The sequence below is a fragment of the Xiphias gladius genome, chromosome 4 (assembly GCF_016859285.1).
Source record: "Xiphias gladius isolate SHS-SW01 ecotype Sanya breed wild chromosome 4, ASM1685928v1, whole genome shotgun sequence".
Taxonomy (NCBI): Eukaryota; Metazoa; Chordata; class Actinopteri; order Istiophoriformes; family Xiphiidae; genus Xiphias; species Xiphias gladius.
Genome location: NC_053403.1, coordinates 12270395 through 12298054, shown reverse-complemented (window position 1 = coordinate 12298054; position 27660 = coordinate 12270395). Strand labels below are relative to the sequence as shown.

At 42.4% G+C, this 27660-nt stretch overlaps 2 protein-coding genes across 7 annotated transcripts in view; both read right to left on the bottom strand.

The window, feature by feature from the left end:
• Positions 1-3566: 3566 nt before the first annotated feature.
• fdft1 (farnesyl-diphosphate farnesyltransferase 1) lies at positions 3567-10794 on the bottom strand. 4 transcript variants are annotated; one of them, XM_040125801.1, is made up of 8 exons: positions 10595-10794; positions 8566-8663; positions 7092-7275; positions 6802-6930; positions 5909-6100; positions 5296-5472; positions 4837-4989; positions 3567-4741 (listed from the first exon to the last, which is right to left on the bottom strand). In XM_040125801.1, the coding sequence occupies exons 1-8, from the start codon at positions 10691-10693 to the stop codon at positions 4514-4516; spliced, it is 1260 nt and encodes a 419-aa protein (XP_039981735.1). In that variant the 5' UTR covers positions 10694-10794; the 3' UTR covers positions 3567-4513. The 4 variants fall into 4 exon arrangements, with proteins under 4 accessions (XP_039981735.1, XP_039981737.1, XP_039981736.1 ...); XM_040125803.1 differs by lacking the exon at positions 10595-10794 and adding an exon at positions 10235-10391; XM_040125802.1 differs by lacking the exon at positions 10595-10794 and adding an exon at positions 8861-10004.
• A 6263-nt stretch (positions 10795-17057) lies between these two features.
• Positions 17058-27660, bottom strand: part of ppp1r13bb (protein phosphatase 1, regulatory subunit 13Bb) — a 30740-nt gene continuing 20137 nt past the window's right edge. For all 3 annotated transcript variants that reach the window (XM_040124631.1, XM_040124629.1, XM_040124630.1), the window contains 9 exons: positions 27241-27433; positions 23581-23714; positions 22914-23367; positions 21249-22033; positions 21008-21145; positions 20788-20921; positions 20499-20665; positions 20070-20269; positions 17058-19508 (listed from right to left, as the gene is read on the bottom strand). In XM_040124631.1, coding sequence (XP_039980565.1) covers positions 19467-19508; positions 20070-20269; positions 20499-20665; positions 20788-20921; positions 21008-21145; positions 21249-22033; positions 22914-23367; positions 23581-23714; positions 27241-27433 — 2247 coding nt within the window. In that variant the 3' untranslated portion in view covers positions 17058-19466. The remainder of the gene's footprint in view (positions 19509-20069; positions 20270-20498; positions 20666-20787; positions 20922-21007; positions 21146-21248; positions 22034-22913; positions 23368-23580; positions 23715-27240; positions 27434-27660) is intronic.

Genomic DNA, 27660 nt, shown 5'->3' with positions numbered 1-27660 from the left:
TTTGGAGTGGAGGGTGTCTGGGAGGCTGGATCCAAGGTGCTTTTTTTGCTTAAACAATGTGAGTGCTCTCTTTTGAATGTTAATTATCACTGGGTGTCTGCCCAATTCTGCCCGGCAGGCATTTGTCGGCGCTTTTCCTCGCACGTGGAAAATGTATCTGCAGCATTCTGCATGGAGAGATCCTGTTGGGTGTTTATCACAGTGGGTATAGCTATGATGATTGAGTGGACCCCGTACTTCACTACCATGTACCGCAACGGGCAGAAAAACACTATCAAATATTTTTAGCCAGATTTTAATTGGAATTTGGAAGCTATAAGATTTCCTCTTAGTTGCATCTAGAGCTCATAGAGCTTTCCCTTTTAGTGCATTCACTGTCGCGTTGAAACTTCCTGATGCTGGTATTGTTATACCAAGGTAGGTGTAGCTCATACTGTTTTCGATGATTTGAATATTTATGTTGAACTGGTATTTGTTTTCCTGATATCTTGGGCGTATTTGAAAAATAATGATATTAGTTTTCTTCATATTTACTGCCAGGGCCCAGTCCAGCTGCGATGTCCAGCTGTTGCTGTAGCCCCGGTTGAGCAGGAGATAGTGGAGCAAGGTCATCCGCATAAAACAGAGACTTCACCTCTGCCAGGAGCAGCACATTGATCCAACTGAACAGCAGGTTCATTTATATATATATATATTGAATAATGTCGGACTTGAATTGCATCTCTGACAAACACCTCTACTCTTGGCGAAGAATTCAGTTTGTCCTCAATTTTAACAGCACACTTATTTTCCAAATACACTGATTTAATCAAATCCTATATTTTGCCCCCATACCACATTGTAGAGGTCTGTAATAGAGTCCTTCATGGCAAATGGAGTCGAAAGCTCTTTTGAATTCAATAAAACGTGAATATCTTCCCATTTTTTGTTTGGCGTATATGTTTGTAAATTAAAGTTGGAGCGTATATACATGGCCGGCGGTGTGGTGTTTTGGGAGGAAGCCAATCTGATTTTGAATTAAGGTGGAGTGTTGGTCAAGGAAATCTAGTATTCCTTTATTTAGAATACTACAGAACAACTTACCCAGACAACTGCTGAAACAGATGCCACTGTCATTACTCACTTCAGATTTGTCTCCACTGTTCTAAATGGGGGGGGGGGCCCTTTGCACCAGATATCAGGAAAGTATCCTCACTGTAATACGATATTGAAAAGGTTTCAGCACTGCACTCGGCATCTCTGCTGCATTTGAGATTTAATTTTCAATGCTGTGTGGACCACAGGCTTTCATTAGCTGCAGAGATTTAATACGTCTGGTCAATTCTTCCCAAATGATGGTGAAATCAAGGGGGTTTTGGTTTCTTATTGTTTCTCCTGTTTGCAATTTTTCTTTTATAATGTATTGATCTGAATGAATTTCATTTATTGATGTCTTTGTACAGATCTCCAGATGTGGTTGTTTTGCGTTGAAGTTGTTCCGCATATCCCAGGACAGATTTTGGTTAAAGCTATAATCAATATCTTCAAGTTTCACGTGGGTGAAATTTTATTTATTGTTCCTCATTGAACTTTTAAATTTATTCCAAATTTCACTGCACTTGAAATTCCATCTGTACGTATATAGATGGATTCTCATCCGCCATCTTTGTTGGCGACGTCTACAGTCACATTTCTGAATTGGACACTCCTATTGGCTCCAGTAGGTGCCGTCAAAGCCAATCGGAATGTCTGATTCAGAGGCCTGGCTGTGAGCTGTGAGTTGCTTGTATTGGAGCCACACTGGATTATTCTTATTCAAATAGAAGTTGGTCTCAGTTTATTGTATTGACATTAAAAAAAAAAAAAATAGAAATATATGATGGGTAAGATATTTAGTGCAGCTGAGGCTGATTTTGCAAGATGTTGAAGAGAAACTATCCAGACGGACCTACTGTATCTATAATGATAATATTGTGTGTGTTTTCCCTGTAGGCATTACTAATCATTATAGCGTGATAGGGTATAGTATGTAAAAAAGACTATTATTGTAGAATAGGGTATGATGGAAGTAAATAGTGTGTGAAAAAAAAAAAAAACTCTGCTGTAAACTATTTTAGGCATTTCAATCAAGAGAAAGTGCAAATGCGCAAGATAAGAACCCCATTCTGGTGCAAGGAATGCCAGGTGCCCCTGTGTGTGATTCTGGACAGGAGCCGCCATGATGCATATCATGTTTAGGGATATGCCGGCAGAGGGGAAAAAAAAGACAATTCCTGGCTAACAAAAAAAAAACAACAAACATGGACACTGCCCAAAAGAATGGGAATAACTCATAAACAGAAGGCACAAGAGGCTTCAAATCACTTTTAGCACAATCCAAAGAAATGTTTGCCACTTTCTGTGTTGACTTTTTGTTTTGGTATTATGGTTTGCAGTGCTGTTTTGAAGCAACTAAGTAAAAATTCAAGTTCCATTTTTTTTTTTTTTTTTATGGCCTAATATCCCCTGTTATAGTGTACACTAGTTTTTATTAATGGCATATACCATTAGCTGAGGTTGTGCTGTTTCCGGGATGTGTAAAACTTGATGACACTGTAAAAAATGAGAACTTTATAAGGCAATACACAAAGGTATGCAGAAACAGAAAGGTCTTAGCGTGAGCCTCAGAGGGTTAAAACCAATTTTAAAGGATGGAAATTGATGCTTATCAAAGCCACATTTTCCCAGGCAGTAGGTGATTATTATGCTAAACTGTTGCACTAAGGTGACCTTGTGAAATGACCAACCATTATAAAATTAACCATTTATAAAAAAAATACATTATAAAAAACCATTTATAAAACTATCAGAAAAAAATATTTGAATTTCAGCTGAATTTAAAGTACATTTGTTGGTAATAAGCTGTATCAAGACAAGTTTACACATTAAATTCTCTTCCTCAACAATCAACTCAAATATAAGATATAAGGTGATGTAAACACCAATTATCATTAAACATAGAAATTAAAGTGATAATAACAGAATAAAAGAAAAACAATCTCCCAAACCTAAGTAGCAACTTTTACCTGTGTTTTTTTTCCTCGAAGGTTGCTCTTCTTCTGGGCAATTCCTTATTCTCACTGAACACCTTTCCACTTCAGTCTTCTCACTTCTCGCTGTCCTTTTTTACAAGACACAAGTTACAGAATCACATGTCTGTGCAGTGAATGCTTCATCAGTATGAATCTCATGTGACTGACAAAATGTCTTTCCGAAGCTTGACGGGTGCTCTTAAACTTACGATTTGGCAGTGATAAGGAACAAATATTCAACTTACCATTATTATTAATTTATGAAAATCATCCTTACTTATCATTTTGTTTAATATGTATGCTTTTTCCATGTATACACAGACACAGAAAGAAAGCCAAAAAAATCCAAGCACATCACAGTATATGAACCTTGAACCTGTGCTGTAAAATAAAAGAAAATCATTTTACAGTCTAGAATCTATAAAATCCTCCACCAAGGTCAACCCACTAAAATCAACCAGCTTTAACCTAAAACATGATTTGTGTTATCTGCACAATCAACTTCCGAGCTGTTAGATCACTTCATCTCTTTATTTGTTCAAATACATACAAATAAAAATTTCACATTACATAGCAATGTTTGTAGCTCTCCTTTGGTTCTGTGCAAGGTTACTCTGTGCTAGCCTTTCTACTCACCAAAGCTGCATTAAGGACACTTTAGCTAGCAGTCTGAATATGATTTTCTCTCCCACATCAAACGTATCAGAAATTCCATTTGCTCAATATATATTTGATCTCCCTTATTCATTTCAACAGTCCATGTCTGATAAAACTACGCCGGAATTGCTATCCACATTTATACAGCACATACATACAGCACAAATGCCTTAAAATAAAGTGGAATACTATGCTAGCTTTAATTTGACATGACAAATAAGAAATCTAAGATCTGAGACAAAATTAAAGGAAAACTGAATGAAGTTTTGTGATTGTGCTCCCCAAAGTCCTAAAATGGGCAGTGTCATGTTTTGTGTATTTAAACATTTCAGCTCACTCAACAGAGAAAATTAATCGATTATTTTTCTGTTTTGAAATGTTCAAATATGATGAACATTTTCAATCAATCCAAACAATGGGTCAAAATGTTTCAAACAAATCGAACAAAAAAAAGGAAGAAACACACGATCAGCAGAAACATCAAATGACAATAAAACACCCTGAATTGTTTCAATGTGCCATTTACGCTGGTGAATATAACCACACGACACTGTGTGTAAATAATTAATCCAGATGAAGGATGGATTACCACAAATCACTATCAATCGACCTAATAAGACCAGCCCCGCTACCAGAACCCCTCTATAGTGTAAATATGTCCTTGCTCCTGTAACGGCCAGAACAAACAGGGCAGAGTGGGGAAGAAGTGCTTCAGAATCCTCTAGTGAGAGGAGAGCCAGACCTCCAGAGTGGGCAGAGGGATTTTCTTAGTCTGTAGCCTTCAGGAAAGGTGAGGGTGAAGGGGTTCACTGTCCCTGCATGTCGCCGGTGCCCTGCGCCTGCGCTGCCGTAGTGCTGAGGTACTGCCAGCTGAGAGCGGCCAGCAGCATGGCAGCAGAAAGGTACATGGGCGACAGGTGGTGGGTCCTGGAGGGGAGACTGGACGGCAACGGTGTGGACTTCTCTTGGATTAGAGCCAGGATGTGCAGGGTCTTGTCCCGTGACGGGTCAGTGAGGGAGACCTTCTGTAAAATCTGCAGAGAGTAGGAACGAGGCGGATTGCGTTCAAGTGCGTGAAAGTGCAACAACATGGTAAAAGCCGGGGAGACGGAAACGACGACACACCCACCTCCTGGCTGTACTGGGCGATGATGGTCTGCACAGCTCTCATGCTGGTGGCTTCCATCATGAGGGTGACAGCTTGTCCCTTTCTGATCTTCACTACCCCCTGGAACACCATGGGGTTGTTGTAGCATGTTGATAGTGTAGCTATTGCCATCACCTGGACAACAGAGGAATTACATGTAGTCAAGTGGAGGAAATGAAACTAATGTACTGGGTAATGTTGGGTGGACAAAAGCTGTGTGAAGGGCATTTTTCCTCAACCCTAAACCCCTTTATACCCTAAAATGAATTGCATCAAATTAAGCCTTACAGGTTTACAGGTTAAGTATTTACATAGCAATAGAACCACATAGAGCATGGAGAGCTGGCAGAACACCAGAATCGGTGCTGTTTAAGTATCAAGTCACACAAATCAAATGAAATCCCTTCATTGTTACAGGTAAAGCGGCACATCGGGCCACACCTGTGGAATAGCACAGAAATTAAAGACGCTCTGGTTGCGCAGGCGGGAAAGGTAGGCGATGACGTCGGGGACGTGTCGCAGAGCATCAGTGACCAGCAGGTTGAGACAGGACAGAGCCGACTCCAGCTTCTCTGGTTGGGCCAAGTCCTCAACACGACCTGCAAACTGACTCCAAGCCTGCACGGGGACACAAAGACAAAAGTTAACACAACGTCACCGTGGTACAAGGTCTTCTTCTTTCGAGGAATACATGTATAAAAGAGTCATGTCGGTTAGTCTTTTACTCTCCCTCTACTGTGTCCTTCATTAACGGTAACAAACGTTTTTATAGAGAGAAAATCAGCCTAAAAGAGATGCAGAAGATCTACACATGCTGTTGATAAAAGGAGAGTTAATATTTAAGTTTCAGTGGGTTTACTATCAAATGCACCCGCTGCTTCAGTGCCAACGAATGAATAAGTACCAGAGGTTATATAAACACCTTTTGTACAGATATAAATTTCACAATGCCCACTGGAAATAGAGAACAGTGAGAGGTATTTTCTTTAACTATGGGCTCAGGTCAGACACACAGACAAACACACTCCTATCAGACAAAAGAACAATGTCCTACCTCCTGTGGCCAGAAGGTACGCCCCTCCTGCGTGTCCTCCAGGTAGTCTCGGATGATGTTGGTCTTCTGGAGGAACAGGCCCATGGAGTTGGCCAGCTCGGTGTCCCGCCCCACCTCAGGGTCCTCCAGCTGGGACGCAGAGAAGAGCTGAGATAGACCGATGCCGACCAGCCCTGCCACATAGTGGCAATACTGCACAGAGGACAAAAGAAAAAACGTTGACACTTGCAGCGCGACTTGCCTGACAGAATACCGGCTTATAACTGAACACACACACACAGTTATAGTCATATCTGGAGAGAAAGTATATTTGTCAGTAGATTTTTACTGATTAACCATTTAATCAATACTGTCAGAGTCAGAGACGTGCTTCTTCTATGTTGGCCCTAAAGGATGTTTTGCACAGTATGTGGAAAGAATCGAAGAAAGTTCCGATACCATTACAATTGCAAATACATCATTAAGTAGACAGTGGATCAAATCTAAAATACAAGGGATGTTGTGTGAGTTTTGATAAACAAAAGTATTCATTTACTTTTGATGTTGTCAGCACTGATCAGCCATATATGGTCATTTTGTGCTATCAAAGACAGCGCTATCAAATGACGACATGTTTCCTTCAAAGCCAAGGACACAGTATGAGGTGTTGCAATATGTTGCCACTTTACTCAATGTTTCTTTTGGATCTCTGCTCTAACTGGCCAGTTTACACATTTCCAATGTTATGGGCTACCAAAGAGTGCCAGAGTTTGTGTTTTTATAAGATTCAAGTCGTTTATCACATACTCCAGATGTTTTTGTTGATGTTGCTCCTAATATTTCTGTCATTATCCAGTGCCAGAAATATCCTGTATCCTATTATCCTCTAATGGTAACAAGAGGCTAACATTCACCTGGTCCCACTCCTTCATGGATCCCACTTTCTTCTCCAGGAATTCAGCCATTCCCACTCCCATACGGTGGCAGATGTCTGAGATGACGTCTCTGTATTCCTGAGCAAGGTTTCTGAACTCCAGTGATATCTGGGTTAAAAGAACACAAGGAGACTGTAGTTACTGTTTATTAAAGCCTTTAATCTGAGTGACAAAGCTTTTATTCCGGGAGTCCATCAGTAAATAAAGCCTTAAGAGCCTAATGTAACTGCCTACGGTGCGTCTGTGTACCACCATGCTGAACTACTGACCGTAGGGAAATCCTCCAGAACCTGCCGGTCTTTCTCCTGGCTCTCAGTGAAGGACCAGTCGTCCTGGTACAGGTAGGTGTGGAAATCATTCAGCATGGGGACTTTTTTGTCCAGAGGGATGGTCATGTCGTCCTCCACTGTGTCGAGCGCTCGCAGCACCAAGTAGAAAATACAAACTGCATGTCTGGATCATGGAGAGAAGGGGGGGAAGTGGGTGAGTCATCTTTAAAACACGAGGGTGTGGTCACCGGAGTGAGTAAAAACTGACTGAAAAGTTGCCTCGTCATTGATTTACAAAATGAGAGAAACAGCAAACTTGTCAAGGGGGTCTTGACAGATCAGGTTAACCTATATGTAGAAAATTCCCTTTGAAAGAAGATATATTACGTGCACACACGCACTCACTAGAGACGCCTCTTCTCAAAACAGCTGACATTTCTTTACTGACAGTTCTGACCTGAGAGTTGAGCTTAAATTAGACACAAAGCAGCAGCAGCAGCAGCAGAGTTCCCTGTCTGTAATACTACCAGTTTCTTTTTGGATTCCTGAGGTAGGTTATGACGGGTTACCGGGAGAATTTTTTCACGTCAGGTGTTACCGGTCTCTTACCGCTACTCTACTTACAGACATATAACGCCTCCATCTGCACTGCTGCATCAAAACCATTGGTTTTATAATCTATTCCCACACAGCACCTGGTTTTCTTTAGTGGGTGACGTTGGGGCTGAAATCATTATAAATAGTAGATAGAAAATTAATATGCGGCGTCGGTAATTAATCATTTAAGTCATTTATAAAGTAAAAAGGCCACACAAAGCAAAGATTTTCTGCTTTATTATTTTCATATCATTGTAAGTTGAATTTTTGTGAGTCTGTGACTTTTGATAGGGCAAACGAAGCAAAAGGGAAATGTCGCCATGGGCTTTAAAGAGCTACAGACTAAGCGATTAAAGGGCTGTTTGGAAAAATATTGTATAGTTTTACCCCCCCCCCCCCAAAAAAAGTTAGTTGAAGCTCTAAGCGACATGTTTAGCTGAGTGTTGTGCTAAGTCCCACTGTATCTAAACACATCTTCACAAATAAACAAGTACTTTGCTTGAGAATCGACACAGACTGGATCTTATCATCCAACAGAAAGCAAACTAATGAAGCGTAGATGTCACTGCTGATGTGCATTTGAACTGTTGTCAGTTAAATAACTAACTGTGCACAAGTCCCTAAGAAAAGGCTTGGGCCAACCATGAAGTGCAGGGCATTTTGGTTCATTGAGGCTACCGCCTTTGGTTGGACCGACAAGTTAACTTTGTACCAAATATTGTCCAGAGTACGGAGTCTGGTTTTACACAGGAAAGTTCTAGTGGGGGAAGGAAGGTGCCCTCTGGTTCTGCAACTGAGGAAAGCGAACATGCCCGCAGACACACCCCTCCTCACCCTCACCCGTCCAGCCCAGCTCGCAGTCGGGCTTTCCACCCACCGTAACTCCCCGTCCAGCGCTTGAATCACAGCTGCAAAACTTCGGCTAGTCTGGTTCAGGTACAGGTAGCAGGTCCGCAGACTCTCACTCATGGACTCCTGGCAGGAGAGACAGAAGAAGGCCGTGCGTCGGTAAAAGTTTGCGGGTCGCAGGGCGCTGGAGGGTCGGGCGGCCTCCTGCAGGCCCCGCTCGCCTAGCCTCCAGCCCGGCAGGAGGGACCTTGGAGCGGATCCGCAGCCCCGCGGCGCCACCGAGAGAGAGCGCTTGAACACGGACAGGGAGACCGGACACTTACAGCAAGCTCCGGCCATACGAAAAGCCGATCCCGCAGCTATAACGTGACGGCGTCCATGCCACGGCCGGAGGGGCTAGCCGGAACACTAAGTCCATGCAGAGGACATGCGAGGTGAAAACCTTTCGGAGGTGGTCGAGGGAGTGCGCAATCAGGCGCTCCACTGATCTGAAAACAGACCGACCTCACCGTGCGAACCGGCGGCCGCTGCGCACAGCGTTTGCAGATCTGTTGTTATGATTCTTCCCGCCCCTCCCACCTCCACCCGAACCATCGCCAACCGTCACTTCTCTCAGCTTCGCCAACCTGCCTCAGGCAGGGAAAATGTGTCTGTTCCGCGCAACCACGACTACTTGTCCCAATAATTACCGCTCATTAAACAACCGAGTGACATTAGTGGATACAGTTTTTTTTCGAGACGGGCGCGCGGGCCTGGAATGTTAAATAGCCTCGGTCGATACGTTTGCTAATGCTTCCTTGTGGCGATTAGCCCCACGCGCGCACATAAAAAGTGCAAACAAAACTAAACAAAATTAAACCAAAAAAAAACAGAAGCTGTTACGGGAAGTGTGCTGCAAATACCAGAAATGGGTTTCACTGACACCTGGTGGTAGAGAGCGGGAAGGACAGGGGGACGTACAATACGTGTTATTATATTAACCGGTCCGGTGGCCTACCCCGGACTTTTTGTGACCCGATCTAACCACCTGTGGTGGGACAATGTGTGACCTGCCTATGCAGCGTCACCGTTTGTTTTTTTTGTTTTTTTGGCAGCAGCAGTCGAAGTGTGTCCTGTGACCGTGGCCGAAGCCGTTCTGCGCTCAGCCTGACCATCGGACCGCTTCGCCATTTCCCTGTTCCCACCTCGTCATTTGTCCATTTGAATCGGTGGCCGAGTTGTGTCCATGGGGCCTGGAGCCGAGATGCTTTCGCATGAGCTCCGGGGCTCCTATTCCTGACCGGGTCACAAAAAAATCTGATCAGAGAAAAAGTGTAATACCGGTTTGAGCGCCGGCACCAACGCGTCGCGATGGTCAGTGATGAAATGCACTCCCACCACTAAAACAGTAACACTGGTCATTTATAATTCACGGAACATTCTGGGGGATCTTGTATCGTGAAAATCCGCTGTGGCCACGAAGAGGAAACTGATTTACGGTTGGATCCACTTGCACAGACGCACCGTGCGATTGCCACTGAGTTGTCTGGCGCGTGCAACCGAGTGGGTTGTCAAAGTAGGGGGCCCCGGTAAAGGGACTAGGACGAACCACGATGCAGTCGACGCAGGGTCACGCTGGTGTTAAAACAGCGGGATTAGCCGTCAAACGTGCGCAAACAGCACCTCTCCCCGCCGTTGAACCCCTCCGAGCTCCTTACGCAACGCAAATCCCGAGTCAATGGTCATCTCCGTCTCTGGGGAATCTGAGCCAACACAGGTGTTGAGCGTAGGCTACAGATCTAATGCGACTGAGTCCGGCGATCCGACTCTTGTCAGACCCGTTCGGTCCGGTACGGGGGCTGCAGACGCCGAGCGCCTGCACGCCTATGAGGCCTATGGTCCGCGTTGCCACTTTGCAGCCTGTCGGCGATGATGCGAAAGGGAAACGGAATATTATGTGGTGGCTGATCCGTCAGACAAGTACAAGCCTTCATCCTGCCTGCAGGCGAATGCTTGTCTTGACTCGGTTTATTCTCAGTAAACGTGTTCGAGAAGGAGGTTGTTTTTTTTTTACTCACATAATCCAACTTTGGCATGACGGCCCTGCAACCCCCCATCTTAAACTTAACCAAGTTGAATATTTCCTCCGGGTGGCCCAGTGACTTCAAGACGTCCATGATGATCCGGGCGTTCAGCTGTTACTCCGGCAAATCGCTGTGCGAACACGGCGAGATATTCCCCCATCAATGCCATTCGCGGCTGAGACGCCGGGGGGGTGTGGGGGGGGGCTGCACCAGCGGTAGCAGTGTGAGGATACGGCATTCGCCGTGTAAAAAAAAAAGAAAACAAAACAAAGAAAACAATCGTCACATCGACTGACGCCTCTGATTGGCTTGCTATTCATGGGCTTAGCGCTCAACGTCCAATGAGCGGGCAGAACGTCTGGTGTGATGCCCCGCCCCAGCGGACTTTCAGCTAAGTGCGCTTTCCCATTGGTCCGTTTTTTTATCCGGGGAAATTTACCTGCTCGATGAACCCTGATAATCCCAGGGCTGTCACCGGTCGGCTGTGTTCACACATTGCACTGCCGGAGACACTGCATGTTATGCATATCCTCTCGGGGAGGGAAATTAATTCATCTTCACAAGCTGCATCTGTTTTTAAATAAGTTGCTCTATTAATATGAATAGACCCCCTTTTTCATTGGGAGTATTCCAAGTGTCACACCAGCAGAAGTACAATATAGGCATAGTATAGGTAAGTCATTTTAAAAAACAAGAATACGGTATAGTGTGACCATCTAATATACAAAGAAAAGAGAATAAATGGTACAAAATACTTTTTACACCAAAAAAATACTAAATAGTAAGTGTATAATGAGGCAAAACTAGTCACAAAGAAAGGAAGGGAACAAGGAACATGCCAAAAAATGAAAACAAAATGATTAATGAAAAGTCTGTTCCAAAGATGTTTTCTTATGAGATGCCGACCTTGAAACCAGCGAGGCACCATTTCCCAAACTGGATGGTGCACTTGGGCGGCAGTGGATGCGCTGATATCTTGACATCGTTGACTTCTACATGACAACATTTGGCACTCCCTTTGTGATACATTCACCAGTTTCACCAGATTCATGGCTCAAATTTCCTCACTTACAGTCGTGTCTCAGTAAAGCCTGATTTTATTCAGGCATAGTCCTGCTTCATTTACAGGACTGAATGTGTGAGTACAGCGTTTCTGAAGAAAGCCCACAGGGGCAGCTTAAGAAGGGCGGGGCAAATTCAGGATTGTCTGAAGCTAATTTGAAGTCTGAATCTGGACATTTATTTCAGATAGAGTACCTACCGCTTCATCTATCGATAAGGTGTGCCCATGACGGATACTATTTAAATTTTGGACTGTGTTTTTTTTTTGGTGGATGAGTTCTGTCATACTTGTGCTTGATGTAAATTGTCCAAGTGCTGAATTGCCCTCGTAGTGTAGTTCGGCCTTTTTCTTCTTCACGTCCAGTAAAATGCAGAGAAGCAATGTTTGAAGCATCCATCCAAAAAACACTGCGCTCCCTCGGATCCTCAGCAATACAGCCACCAAGTTTGAAGTCGATCGGAGGAGCAGTTGTCGAGAAAATGGAAATACAGACAGACGGACTCAGATTTCTCTATTGATTAGCGGGATTTGTTTTAGGGAGGTGCTGACTCAACTGTATGTATGTCAACTGAGTGTATTTTCACTTGTTCTGGAGCCGGTCCTGGTGCGGAGTGACTGACAGACTACCTGTATGGACCAGGTCAGGAGGGTCATTCACCGGTGAACTCGAGTTGTGGACAATGTTTCTGCTTCGGTTGCGCTGTAACTGCTGTTATTTCTCTTTATTTCTTGGTGGAGTAAGCATTTTCCACCATTTCCATTTTCCATTTTATGCCGTCCGTTAGCTTGTAATAAGTTTTCGGTTCACCGCGGTTCACCGTATTAATGGCGTATTTTTCCTTTAGTTGCAATGAGAGACGGTCCATTGATTCTGGTATCCAGTTTTTTCGGTAATTAAATGTTTATTTTCTTAATAGCTTCCAATTTTAATGCACTTTATACGCAATTCTGAGTTAAGTATAATGTGTACAATGCAACGCAAAAGTTGGTCCGTTTTTCCTTGGTGTTTTGACCAGAGAGGGGGAGACAATTAGCATCACAGTTAATGTGAATTATGGATGCACCTTGCTAACCAAGCCAGCCAGCACATTCATAAAACAAACAAACCAAACAAAAGACACTCAGCACACTTACCTGACATCGTAAAATAAACAGATGATAAAGCCGCAATCAAACACAAATCTCACAATAAGCTTAAATCTGTGAGTTTCATGATGTCTTAGTAGTTAACAGTGTCATTGTGAACCCACAGCGTCAGATTAACTCTAGTGCATCTTTCCAGAAACAATGTTAGAAACAAAATGAGATGAACATTTTTTTCTGAATGGATTCAGTTCTCCCACTTCAGCCATGTGATCACAATTGTTGTCCACTTGAATCCAACGAGTTACATTTGACTTCCAGAAACAACGTCTGCACTACACTGGATAAATCACAGACTTTCCTGTGAACAGTTTTCACTGGAAATACTTTCTTCAAGCGAAATAATCCCTATGAAAACTATAGCTTGTGTGTTGTGTGATTAGAGTAACCGGGGCGCTGTTTCTGAAAAGAGATGCTGCTGCTAAATGTGATCAAATCTCTGAGAAATGTGTGATCAACTATTGTGAGCACGAAAAACAAAATCCCATTAACTTCCACTGTACTGGACTGGTGGCAGAAATCTGACAGGTGGATAGTAGACCCCAGCATCACGCTTCATATTCTCGAAAGGACAAATAAAAGAAGTGCTGAATGAGGGACCGCACTGAGTTACAGAAACTAGGGGAGCAGAGGCTAGCCTGGATTCCCGCCAGTGAGAACAGCTGACGGTCCAAGTCCGCCATGTTGTGTAATGTTGATTCACATCCAGCTCCTCAAACAGGCAGGCAAAACTGAAACTTAATTCAAACTTTCCGTGAATCATTAAACACCAACAACCCTATTAAGCTACACCCTATTCACAAAATTACGATTAAAGCGTCCCATAGTTAACTGATGCTAAATGCTCTGACCACGTTTCTGAAGATTCACAGACAGAACACCAACCGTAGATGGCTCAACAGAAGTAGCTGCCACAACTGGGGCTTTTTATACTGGCTTACGCTGGAGAAGCTCTGCTTAATCTGATTGGTTAAGTGTCATCTGAGCTCTTTTCCTATTGGTTAAAAACTGTCAACACGGTGTCAGACAAGAGTACTGCATCTGGTTATAAGGATTCCCAGAATGATCTTAAAAACATTTTTATTACAAATCCTCTTTTTATTCTTGCCAGATATCAGAGTTTTTAAAGTACATTTACAAAAAACAAAGCCTTTTTACATTTTGAGTTTTTATTTATATATTAATATTATTGTTATTATTATTATTTTTTTATATTAAATTTTCCAAAACACAATGATACAAGACTGGTGCATAGAGGAAAGAAGTAGGCAGTACTCATACATAATGTTGGAAACAAAATGCAATTTTTCTGAATGGATTCAGTTCTCCCACTTCAGCCATGTGATCACAATTGTTGTCCACTTGAGTCCAACGAGTTACATTTGACTTCCAGTAATTCTAATGGTTTCTTCCATTTCTGCAGAAAAACACAAGTCCTTCCATCAATACCAGATCCTAGTCTTTCCAAAAGTCACAACCTCAGAAATCAATGACTTCCACTTAGAAATAGACGGAGGATCATGCCCGACCCACTTCCGTCATGGCTTTCCTTGCCAACATTAAATATATATTATTCAGAATATTATACTGTAACTACTTAGACCTATTACATGTTCAGACTTGGGAACAGCAGCAGGATCGTATCACAGATATTATTATCTATCACACATTTGAGCAGTGTACAGCAAGATGTTCTTCACCATGCAAGTTTGTCCAGGTTCAAACTAAATATGTCAGTATAAAAGTTTGATATAAAGTGTTTGTGATCTCTATGGTCCAAAAAAAACCTCTTTAACAGGTGAGTCATTTGTAAACTCTGCTTTCTTATACACATAATGTCCAACTTGTAAGTGTTTACAGAAATCTGTATTTGAAATGTGATACTGAGCTTTCAGAGATTCAAATGTTTTAAATCCTCAATTCTCAAAGAGATCATAGATTTTATTTATGGCCTGCTCGCTTGCTAAAATGTCAAATTTGGTCCTGTGCTCTGTAATGATAAATCCCAATTATCCACCAATGTTGTAAGAACATTAAGTCGGTGAGTGCTTTAAGACATTTTCCCTTCAATTCTACCCCGCGTCCACAAATCACTGTTTTTCACAGGATTGTTCCTGACAACATGTTGCAATTCATTCAGGCGTTTACCCAGCCAGTCCACGGGAGAAACAGGTTTACAGATCACTGACTCTGTATCAGACCAAAGAGATTCTGATTGTTCATTCGCCCAGGTAGAAAGGATTCTGGCTTGTATGGATAGAATATGGTTTTCTAGGTTTGGTAGTGCACACCCACCTTGTTCTTTTGGCAGCTGTAATACCTCTAGTTTGATTTCAGGTTTCCTGCCAGCCCAAATGAAGTCTGACTTTGCTTTATTGATAACTTCAATACCATTTGACTTTAAATCACAGACAACATAGATGTAGAATATATTAATTTTAGAAGGACTGTCATCTTAATAATGTTAATTCGGCCAAGAAGTGATGTAGGTAGGTTCCTCCATCTTGTTAAGATTTTCTCTGAGGTTCTTTATCCGGGGATTAATATTTTCTTCACATAGCTGATTAACTTTAGGTGTAGCTTAAATTTCTCATTACATAAATCCTGATGGAGCCCAGCAAAAAGGTGTAAAATATGCAGTGTTCCCACCGTTGCCCAGAGGCATCATTTCTTATTTGTCCAAATTTACTTTTTACCCAGATATTAGGCCAAATTCTCTGATACATTCAGTCAAGGCTGGTAATGGTTTAGCAGGGTCCATTTGTGTCAGAAGGACATCTTCGGCATATAATAGAATTTTATAGTGTTTCTATTATAGTTTCTATTTTGCAGGGCTATTAATGATATGCTAGCCATGTACATGGATTCTGGGAGTTTAGATTTTTCAAATGACTTACTAAAAACCCTTGGCAGCGGATTATTAATTTCCCTTTCATCACTGTAAAGCATTCAACCGGGAAGCCATCCACTCCTGGACATTTCCCTGACTGAAGTGCAGGAATAACTTTATCTACTTCTTATTGGGGAAATAAGGGATTCCAATAGGTTTGCTTGATCCTCTGATATCTGTGGAAAGGTTAAGTGATTTAAGTTGAAACCTGTCCCAAGCCTCTCCAAATCAACCTCTGAATTATATAAATCAGCATTGAATCCTTTGAAACTCTTGTTAATCTGACGATTGCTCACTTGTTTTTGATTATTCTCACCCAGTATAGCTGCAAAGAAAGATTTCTAAAGGGGCATTTTTTGCCAGCCTCGTTGAGATGCGGTTTAGTTTGTTAACCAATTTTAAAAATGTTTTATTTAGCAAACAGAATATCCTTTCCTGCTTTTCTACTAATCAAATTATGCCATGCTGTTCTAGTGGACCTCAATTCTGAAAGAGCAATATGGCCTACAGTATATTTACATGATAAGCTAAATGCACGAGACATTTCGAAACAAGATTATAACCAATGCGTGACACTGACAGATGAGGTTGAGAGTGGGATGTACACTGCTTTGAAAGGGGGTTATGACGTCTCCACATGTCTAAGAGGTCAAACTCCTTATAAATATTTAAAAGAGCCTCGGCATTTTTCGATCAAACTGTCTGCGAGGGACGTCTGTCCATCATCGGACGCAACGTTCAGTTAAAGCCAATCAGTGTAAATCCCCCCTCACTGGAATGCAACCATGAAAATACCAGTGTGTCTTTGATTATGTGTTATTACCATGAAATAAGAAAAGCCCCGAGTTGCAGAGGCACATCGTCCTGGACTCAGAAGCCATACCTTAAGCAGCCCGGTCTACCTGGCCTCACAGCCAGGGGGTTTACTTTGATGCTGGCAGTTTATTGACATAGTCATTGAGTTCTTCTGTGTGTAAGAGGGAAGAGCTGGTGCCATTGGGATGAAAGATTTTTGAGGGAATTTTGATTGTTTGCAGTGTTGTTTGCTTCTCTACATCCTTTTCTTGCTGCAGAGTATATGTACTTGGTGGACCTTGACATGGAAACGGTTGGGAGTCCCTTTGTTTGTGGTACTTTCACCAGTTTCTCCGTATTCAAAGCTCAAACATCCTCAATTACAGTCGTTACTCTGTAAATCCTGACTTTATTCAGCCATAGTCCTGCTTCAGGATCACGTTATTATAAAGGGAGAGACTTAAGCCAGATCGCCAACCTGTGGTTGTTACCATATTTATACATTTTGAACATTGAACATTGAATTATTTGCGTTACTTTGCTGATACGACACTGAAAGACATTCGTCGTGCCAGAGCTTCTGTTTTATTGTTCACATTTACAGAATTGAATGTGTGAGTACAGCCTTTATACAGAGAGCCCACTGGTCCATACAGAAAACCGACATGTAACACATCTCCTCACACTATATAAGCCATGATGAAGCCTGGGCCACTAGCACACTTCTCATAACACTCAGTCACTCAAGGTTCAGAAAAAGTTGGAGTCTAGATGTTTAATACTGTGACAGACAACATGTGTATTAGTGTTACTGGAATCGTGTAGACCTGAAACGGGGGCAGCTGGAGGAGGAGAACGGGGGCAATTCAGGATTGTCTGAAGCTAATTTGAAGTCTGAATCTGAACATTTATTTCAGACACAGTAACTGTCTCTTTATCTATCAATAACTTATGCCCATGACTGATACGGTTTTTTAAATTCTGACTGTGTTTTTTTTTTAATGTTTGCTGCTCAAATGAAGGTGATGTTAGTAGAGAATTAAATTAGAAATATGATCACTAGTTTTGTGGAGAAACAGTGTTAGCAGCACCATGTTGGTCCTGAGATTGAGTGTTTTCAAGTGAGGTTAATAAAATTGCCTGTTAAAATGAACTTTGTCTAGTGGGGTAAAAAAAAAAGCTTGTAAACTGGTCTGGCTGATGATTCCAGTGTTTTTGAGGTGCAATGTCTGGATTTCCTTTAATACTTCATTAGGTTTTCAATTTCATGTCAAGTTACTGCTTTAAGGCGTTTGTTGTTTGTTTCCATGTTGTCTAATTGTCGTTTAATCACAAGAAAGGCAAAAATCTTATCAGCTGCCAGAAATCAGAAAAAACAAAACAAAACTATGGACTGTGGAAGTGAGATTGGATTTAACGTAAATGCCTGGACTAATTAAAAAGATGATACGTACTGTGAATGACCAATATTAAAGAAAATAGCAAAACTGACCTGACAATAACATAGAGGACTTACATCTTTCTGTCAACTGAGTCTTGCCTGTCTCTGCAGTGCAACATTTTAAATCATGACTCAACTTGTGACCAAACTTAGTCTGTGAAATTATTTCCCAAATAATAATTCCTGAAACACCAAAAGTTAGAGATATTTTAGGTGTGTATCCTTTGTACAGACACGGGTTCTCAGTGTATTTGGCAACCTTTTTTTTAGTAAAGAAAAACCCATTTCCAAGATAATATCTGAACTGCAGTATATGACCTGCTCATTTCAAGAATAATCAGATTAGCAAAAATATCAACACCACGTAAATATTTGGACTGTTCATTCAATCAGTTTGAAATCTCCTATTACAGAAAAAAAACAGATTATAAATCTGAAGCCTCACTTAGAATTTATTCATGTTCTTGCCACACATCCACATTAGTCCTGAATCCAGATTCTGAACAGATGACACTGAATAAACAAACCCGCCTTGCAATGATGTTCAGGAAATACTATTCATGACTAATTTGTGAGTCAATGTTCATCCTTGCTTTAATGCACTGGATCTGTTTTGACTGGTCTGTGTAGTTAATACTGAGGATTTACAATTTTTTTTTCTATTTTCCTCTACAAAAACAATGTTCTGCTCCATGAGAATATCTAGAAGAACTTTAAATCAACTCCTGGGAGCTGTTAGTCATTACTGATAGCAGCAAATCAGTCGACTATCTCACACCACAACAATTCTGCTATGTCTTCGGGAGTAATTGAATTAAAATAGTTAAATCTATATTTATCTTTGGTGGTTCCACTACAGTAAAAGTCAAACACTGAGCACATTTTTCTGTGTTTCTACGTGCGAGGGGATCAAATTGGTATTAAAAAATACTTCATGTCTGATATCAATTTACATTTCACTGACAAATCAGCAACTTCTCACCCTTAAAGATGATTTTTCCAGTCACCATACAGTGTCATGTAAACCAGTGCCACCATAGACCTCATTAGGGAGATGGAGATGACTGAAGAAGTGTGATTACTGCAAGAAATACTGAGACATGGGTTAGTGTTTTATTCTTCAAGTTGATGTCTGATACAGAGCTGACATTGGATTGGGGTGAAATCAAGTTGGGACAATGACAGAGTGACAGGTTGAAAGGTGTGTGTGTGTGCGTGTTTGTGTGTGTGTGGGTGTGTGGGGAGGAGTGGAGGGGGGGTGAGGTCAGGATGGAGTGGTTTAAGAGATTTTCGCATTTGGAGTGCTTGTGTTTCGTTTGTGTGTGTGTGTGTGTGTGTGTCTATGCGTGTGCAGTTGTAAATATGTGTGTCAGAGTTCAGTGCCCACTGCTTCAGAGAAAAGGATTTTGTAAGAAGCACAAGGCCCGGGGAGGTTTTGGCCACGGGGAGGAGACGGAGCGCCAGGCTCCTTTGTTCTCTGCTCTTGGTTTTGTCACTAGTCCAGCTGTTAGCCAGAGGTCGGTGGAGGGAGACACTACGCCAAGGAGCGCTGGCGAGGCTTGATCCTAGGATAGAGCTGCAGAGGAAACAAACAGAAAGAGGAGAAATGTTTAACATGGTTCATTTGACCTGCTCGTGTGTGTTATTACGTACATTGTCACTGACGTCTCTCATTTATTTCTTGTTCATGTGCAGTATTATGTTCTTTTCTTTTTCATGGCTTATTTAAAACCTGGGCCAAATCATCAATCCCTTCCCGACTGAAATTTACTAATATTATTGATTGATAATTTCTCAGCATTATGACAATTTTAACAGTGAATCGCAACAGTAGCCAATTACATCTAAGCAGAAATTCAACTTGCCAATCAGCCCATGGATAAAGTCAACAAGCAAGGATTCTTGCTTGTAAAGAGAGTTAAACAATTAATCAATTTAAAAAAATTAGTTGGCAATTAGTTTTCTGTGGATCAACCGATCAATTAATCCACTTATCACTTCAGCTGTAATGTCATTAATCAGGATAAGTGCCATGTACTGATAAACTGTCTAGCACCACCCATGACAACTTCAATTTAATGAGGTTAACCAACTGATAAGCTGATAGAAACCAGAAAAAAAGTGATTTTGTTGTTACCCCCAGCAGGTTGCGGGGCACATAGCCCTCACTGTCTTCGAGTCGCGCCCACCACCACTCTGTTTCACTGTCGTCCTGTCGTCGCAGAATGGTGATGGCGTCCCCCTCGCTAAACGACAACTCGTCCTGGTTCTGAGCTTCGTAATCCCACAGAGTGTACACTGTCCCCTTGTTCATTACACCCAACTTCTCCTGAACACCTGCACGAGAGTCCAAAACAGACTGTCATTATTGCAATTGTATTGGACAAATCAATATCCATATGTATATTAATCTCTTTTAGACTGTTTAAACCAAATGCCGCACAAGAACTTTTTTCAATTTACACCAAGTTGCCTTACAGTTGATGAAAAAATGCTTAATTTTGAAGACTAGTCCTTTTAGAATCACATTTGTTCACCCTGGACTGATTGGTAGGTAATTTCTTACCATATAGGAACTGAGAGCACTGGATATAGCCTTCTTCCATTTCTTCGCACTTATCCGCAGCAGTCTCCACATCACTAATGGTGCTGGCAAAGATGGCTGCTCCCGACTCAACCAGCAGCTTGCAGAGATGGACACTGTTACAGGAGGCGGCACAGTGGAGCGGGGTCCTGTTCAGGCAAACACAAATACAACAAAACGATCATGTAAAAATCGAACTCGATAAGATTTTCTTCGACATTTGTGTCATCATCCAGCTCTTCTGTTGTTGGCCTTGAAACTCGGGACTCACCATCCATCACTGTCCGCAGCATTGACGTTCACACCAAAATCCAACAGGAACTTGACTATGTGGTGATGCCCCGCACACACTGCATTGTGCAGGGGTGTGATGCCCTCATCATTGGGAGTGCTTGGATTCTCCACCTGGGAAAAAGAAGATGAAGATGATGATGCTTATCCTACGTGCAAATACACATAAATGGACATATGCTGAAACAGTCACGATGTACCTCATAGATGATCCTCTGGACGAGGTCAAACTCTCCCTCCAATGAGGCGTCCAGCAGGAGGGCCAAAGGGTTGAACTTCACTCTGAAGCCGTGGCCAGTGCGCTCAGAGTTCGGCTTCTTCAGGTTTGTGCGTTTCTCCTGTAACAATGGGGAGAGGAAGCATGAGTTACAACTTCATCTATTCAAAAAGTAACTCTTCAGATTTAATAATACAGTAAGCCTGTGTGTATGTGTCTCTCACCAGGGGCTGCGAGTCCACCGTGCCGCTCTCCTCTGGAGTGGTGACCTCTGGCACAGGGCTGGGCAGCAACGCCTCCGAGCTTCCCACATTGTTGTTATTATCATCCTCTGGTCCCTCCGCTTCAGCGGAATCGGCCAGCCCTTCTGCCGGCGAGGGCGGTGGCTCGTTGTCGTTAGCGTCAGTAGATGGTAGTGGAGCCTCAGAGCCCAGCTCCTCTGCCCCTGGTGGTGGCGGTAGCGGTATCTCAGAGAGGAGGTTGCCATTGTCTGTATCTGCCACAGAGTCACCTCCCAGATATCCAGGAGGATTAGCCGGCTGATAAAACGGCGTTCCATTACCTGCGCCGTTTCCACCTCCTGATCCACTGACTCCATTTCCCTCCATGCCTCCTGCTAGAGTGTTGAATCTCTGGTAGAGCAGTTTCTGGATGTTGGGTCCGCTGGGGCCCTCTGGTTCTGTGATGGAGCTGCGCTTCTTGAGGGGCCTCGGAGCGTTAGCCAGCTTTTTACGGAGCACCTCGAGATCAGCGTCACTTTGGTAGCGCAGCGGGGAGTGTACCATGGGGGTTAGCTTAGTAGGACTGAGTGGTCGTGGGATGTTCTCCACACTGGGGGGAGGCGCTGAGGGCTCCAGATGCTGGAAGCCCTCGTGATCATCAAATTCTCCGTCCAGAGTGTCGTCACCGCTGGGTTGGCCTTGGAGCAATGGGAAGGCCCCTCCTGCCTGGACAAAAGGCAGGGGCGAGGGGGGTGTCGAGCTGGAGGGGAGAACAGGCTTCCCATATACTAGAGGCAAGGAAAGAGTGTGGAATTTAATCTGAGGGCATTGACATTGGGGCTGCAGCCAATCATTACTCTTTTCATTGATTCATCTGCCACTTTTTTTTTTCATTTAATTAATTAGTCAGGTAGCCTGTAGTCTACTAAGTCAAAAAAATGAAAATTGGTCATCACCATGTCCCAAGGCCCAAGGTGACATGTTAAATTTCTTGTTTTGTCTGACCAACAGTCCGAAACCTAAAGGTATTTTAAATTACAATGATATAGATGAGAGAAAAGTGGGAAATCCTCATATTTGAGGCTGCAACAAGCTAATGTTGCATAATTTCTTGATACATGATGTAAAAAGATTAATCAAAGTCAAAATTGTTAAGAATAATTGTTTAGATTGTATAGACTATCTTACCCAACAGCTACTTTTAAGAATGTGCTTGTTTGTATATCTGTAATTTTTTTAATTTACTACTCCTTTTCCTCTTTATTGTATTTTGTCGCTGACCCCTTTCTGTTTTCTTTTATAATGTGAATCTATGTTCATGTACCTTACTTTCAGTAAGTCTAAAAGTCAAAAAAAGGTAATTGACTAATTCTTTAAGCACAAAATGACACTTTAAAACAAATGATAAATGCCAGAAAAAACGTCCTGCTGTAACTTTTGTAAAAACCTCATGGGCCAAATGACCATTGTATTAATTTTTTCAAGACAAAACTGGATCTAAAAAGTAGCAGCAGGACTGAAAGAGACACTATATCTCACTACGAAGTGTGATTGCAATGATTCAACATTCAACTATTGAACTATCCAATCATGAAAACACATTTTTCCTAATGGAATTTTACAGTAAGGCCTCACATATTGGACCATCTCTTCAAACACAGCTCTTACCTGCTTTGAGAGCAGGCTTGAGTGGCTGGCTCTTTGGTGCTGCCTGCTGGAGGTACATGTGATAGATGGAGCTGGAGTTCATGGTGGGTGGACCCTTACGGGGCGACTGAGGCCGTGATCCTCTGTCTGGGATGAAGGGGCGTACTGCCACAGCTGGCGGTGGATCAAGTCGCTCGCTCAGCCCGGGAGGGAAAAGCGGTGCAGTAGGCTGGAAGGTGGGGCTTGGTGGCACTGAGATACGCTGCTGGATCTGCTGGGAAGACGAGCCTGTGGAGGGGGGGACGCGGGGCCAAGCAGGAGCCGGCGGGTTTGGGAGTGGGCGAGGTGGAGGAGGTGCATCCTTGCGGCGCTCCAAGGAGCTGGCTGAGTTGGCGGAGGTGAGGTGGGAGCCATAGGGAGGCGGCTGTGGCTTGGATATGGCAGGGGAAGAGACAGCCATTTTGGAGTCTAGCACCTGTGAAGAAGTGTGAAACCACACAAACATCCACCACTGAACACTGTATTTTGGACAGAGAAATGAGACCTTAATCTTAAATTCTTGCGCTAAGGTTATACTTAATCTCAAACATAAAACATTTTTTCTTATGGATGTGATATTACTAATAGCTACAGAAGGAGATGAACACCCTCGTAGCCATTACTGAGGATAAGAAGAAAGACGACTAACCTTTTCTGCACTTGGAGTGATTGGGGAGCCTGAGGGAGGGCTCTTGCCCTGGATATCAGTCCCTGAGTCTCTTCTCTCAGGAGGCTTTAGGGTTGTATTGGTCTTGCCAAGAGTAGGCCAACCAGTGTCATTAGCTACGGCAAAAACAGGACGCAGTAAGCGTGTTGCAAAAGAGGAAAAAATACCATACCCAGTGACTGAGGTGATGTGAGACTCATCAGCCTCTTTTACAACTCAAGGTAGTGACAAAGCATGTCCACCAGAGCTAGGTCTAAATGGTATTATTTTCTTTTTTAATATTTGAAAAGTGCCTAATTAACCACATACAGTGGACCTTTGGTGATGGTATTTCAAGAACATCTGTATGTGTAGGATTTTATACACATACTGCATGTGTATATGTACCATTTTGACCTAGGATTGGTATTAAATGGAGGGTTCAGGATTTTGAGCAGCCTATCCTATTAACCAGACACTATTAAGAGACTTTCAAACTCTCCTTGTGGCCATTTTGTTAATGCAAATATCAGCATCTTCCACAGTTATAAGCAAAGACAATGAGAAGAATCAAACCAGTTCTCTAAAAATCACAAATTCTTGGAAAAAGCTTTATTACTTACACTACCAGTATTGCCAAAGTCATGGAAGTTATGTGACATTTTTCAGAGAAATGGCTTCATGTGCCATTTACTTAAAATATATTTCCCATATACTCCTTTTGCTATTTATGGTCAGTTATTCATCTTTTCAAAATTTCCATATTTTATTGATGGTCCTTGTTGCCAGACACATCACAACATTTCTTTATTTGTTGCACAAGGATACGCAGGTTGTCCTTCTTAAAGCAGAAAGGTATCAAAAATACAGCAGACTAAAAGGTTTCAAGAGGGGCTGTTGATCAATAGGACTAAAATCCTGAGCCTTCACTTCAAAGCAGTGATGACAATGAAGGAGTCTGCATTAGTTTTTTGCTACCGTGTGCTCTTGTAGTGTTTTAAATTTAGTCACATTTGGTAAATAGTAACTAAATTGTGATTTGGTAAAAGATTCGGGGATGCAAGGTAAGTACTACCACTAATGCCGGTACTGTTTGTCTCCTAGATTAAACTGATTACTGTAAAAAAAAACATATATGTGCAGGATTTTAAATGCATCTTTAGACAGCAAGGAGAGGGTGAAAAGAGAGTGGATGGAAAAAGGAAGACACAATGAAACAACAGCAATAGGTCAGATTAAAAAAAAACTAAATGACAAGAATGGGTCTGTATAATAAAGCTGCAGTGTGCTTACCAACTAGTTACAGACCCAAAAATCTCAAAAGCAATTTACAATAGTCCATATAATACCTATGGTAACTTTAAATAATTAACATTGTGTGTGGTTGGTCTGCATTACTTTGGTTCACTGGGAAATCTTTTCTTTAAAACATCTTTAAATGCAGCTTTGCCAGAGATTAATATAGCAACAGTGCAACAGTTCTACCAACACTAACCAGAGTCTAAAAGGAGAAAAGACTGGGGTCAGATCTGGGTCTTCACAGATTATTAAGATCGACATTTCCTAGGTGAATCCGATGACATTTTAGCATGTACAAGTTAAATTCCTGTAATGCATGTGAAGTGCATTACAGGAAAAAGTGGTTCTCACAGCTTTTTTGTTGCGAGAATATGGCGTGAAGGTTAAAGTTAGAAAGGCCGGGAATGTTATGAAATTAGAACAAAGCCCAAATATTTTGGACCGTTTTGCACGGGTAAATTTATGAGGCACTCAACTCATTGAACCTTCTCAGAAGTGTACAACAAACACAGGGTCAGCAATGCTTTGTCAGTGACACTGTCTTCATACGAGGCGTGATGTCAACTCAATGAAGAGTGTAAACCTTCTGCAGATGGCAGCAAAGTGTTTCACGATGGCACCTCGCTACTTTGACGTCATTAGTCGGTCCACAGAGGAAACTCTAATGAAATGTCAACATTTACAATCTCCAATACTGCACAGGCAGTAGAGCTTAAAGAGCTAAACAAGGATGCTTCAATCAAGTCAGCTGATTGTTAACCAGGCACAGATGTGCTTCTCCTCCACAGCTGTGCATCTAAGCTTCAATTTGCCTGGGACTGGTGGAGCAAATCGACAACGTCCCATCACTTTTAAACATGATAGGTTTTGTGGAATATGAAAACAGCAATGGGTGATTAGGGCGTAGGGAGCTCATGGTGTGAGTGGGCAGAACCAGTGATGGTATATAAAGATGGACGATATGACAGCTCCCCAAAGGTAAAGCCAAAACATCTCGATCGCCCCCTGGTGACTGGCTGCAGAATAGGTCATAAACCCCTTCGCCCTCCATGTTGGCGTATGGGACATGGGCCAAACTAAAAAAATCTAAGTACACATCAAATAAATTTTTCCCAAAGATGGTTTCTGTCATTTGAGGTAGTTCTTATCACGCTGATGTATGTTCAAGTGTTCATTCTTCTGATAAGTTTGGTTGTAATCAGTTGATCATTTGATGTCTTAAAAGGGGGTGTAATGTCATGATTGACAGCTGTGTGTGTGTGCTCGTGATTGATTCGGGCTGGTGTATGGGTGGGATCGCAGTACCATGTCCCGACCTGTGCAGACTCTGGCTCCAAATGATGTTACCAGCGCAAGACGGTAGTGCCCAAATTCGGGATATTTTGGCTTCAGTTTTGTACAGTGGGTGGATGTGGAGACACGTCGTCCATATTTACATACAGTCATTGGGCAGAACCCAGTCTTTATACTCTTAAACACCCGACCAATTCAAGAAATAAGCAATTTGTTTAGATTTAATTAAGCTTATATGAGTCACTATGACAAGATATGGTTGTAATATGGAGTAAAAACTCCAGTGCATGCTGAGGATCCTGTGCTACAATCGAGAGAGAAGGTTCAGAAGGTGCCTTCCCTCTGCTTATGCGGCACTGTGCACTCACGGGACGTGCCGTCAGAGCCACTGGAGGCTCCAGGGCCTGGGTGTGACTCTGGAAGGGACGGGGGTACCGGGTCCACAACGATGTCTAAATCAGACACCTTCCAAGGGCTGGGAGGCTTTCGCACACCGTCTGCCCCAGGAAGAGTTGCCCCCATCCCCACACCCCAAGTGAAACAGAGATGTTACAAAGACAGGACAGCACAGACACATGAGAAAGAAGGAGAGAAAAGGGAGGGAATCACAGTTTACAAAACACAGGAAGAGAGCGAGGTTAGACAGGAAGGAAAGAGAAATACAGAAATCAAGTCCAGGCGGAGATTACACTGAGATGTCAGGTAGGAAGGAAACAGAGTAACAGCTGGGGCCCATGAGGGAATTTCACTCACAAGGTTTTCATGCAAGTGTTAAATGTGTAGTGGTGTAAGACTTCTGCCTCTGGGACATGTATCCAAGCTACTCTGTAACTGAATGCAGGCACTATCTTCTCATCTACTGTTTTCTATTTTAACTGTTCATGTTCCTGCTTTCTTAATGAGGAAAAAAGACAAGAAATTCACTCAAATTTTCAATTAAGACTTATCCTAAAGACAGTGTATCACCTGGTATCGACTACTACAGTTGTGCTTCACTTTTGTGTTTTACAAGTTTTTGCATTTTAGGAAATAATACACACTGTAAATATAATTTCAAGGGACTAAACCAACCTGACTTGGTGCGGCCATGGTTGGCCTGATTACTGACGCCCAGAGTCTGAGGCTTCAGTGGATCAGGTGGTATGGTGTAGCCTCCTTCCTGTCGGCCTGGTACAGGGACTTGGATGTACGGCCCAACAGCAGCAACGCGGCCCAGAGTCCCAGGAGCTGGCTGGGGAGAAGGAGGCCCATTGGCTCTGTTCAGCTATAAAGAGGAGAGATTCAGAAAAGTTTCAACTGTTGGAAGGGCTGAAAGGGAAAGCAATCAACATTTACAGAGACATGAGAAAAAACTTTTCTCCACAAGTTTCCACTAAGACTTGAAATGACAGAAGAATTTTAATTTTTCATTTTCCATTGAACAACTGGAGTGTCTGAAGGGAGTTCGTTAGAAGAGAGGGACTTTTGTCAGATGCATTTCAACAAAAGAAA

Bases quoted from the DNA above. Each gene is read 5' to 3' on its own strand.
- fdft1 (XM_040125800.1), bottom strand. From the start codon at position 8,876: ATGGCCGGAGCTTGCTGTAAGTGTCCGGTCTCCCTGTCCGTGTTCAAG. The intron at 6,931-7,091 runs GTCAGTAGTTCA...CTTTTAACCCAG, and splicing joins TTCTGGAGGATTTCCCTACG to ATATCACTGGAGTTCAGAAA. The intron at 4,742-4,836 runs GTGGGTGTGTCG...TACTCTCTGCAG, and splicing joins TCGCCCAGTACAGCCAGGAG to ATTTTACAGAAGGTCTCCCT.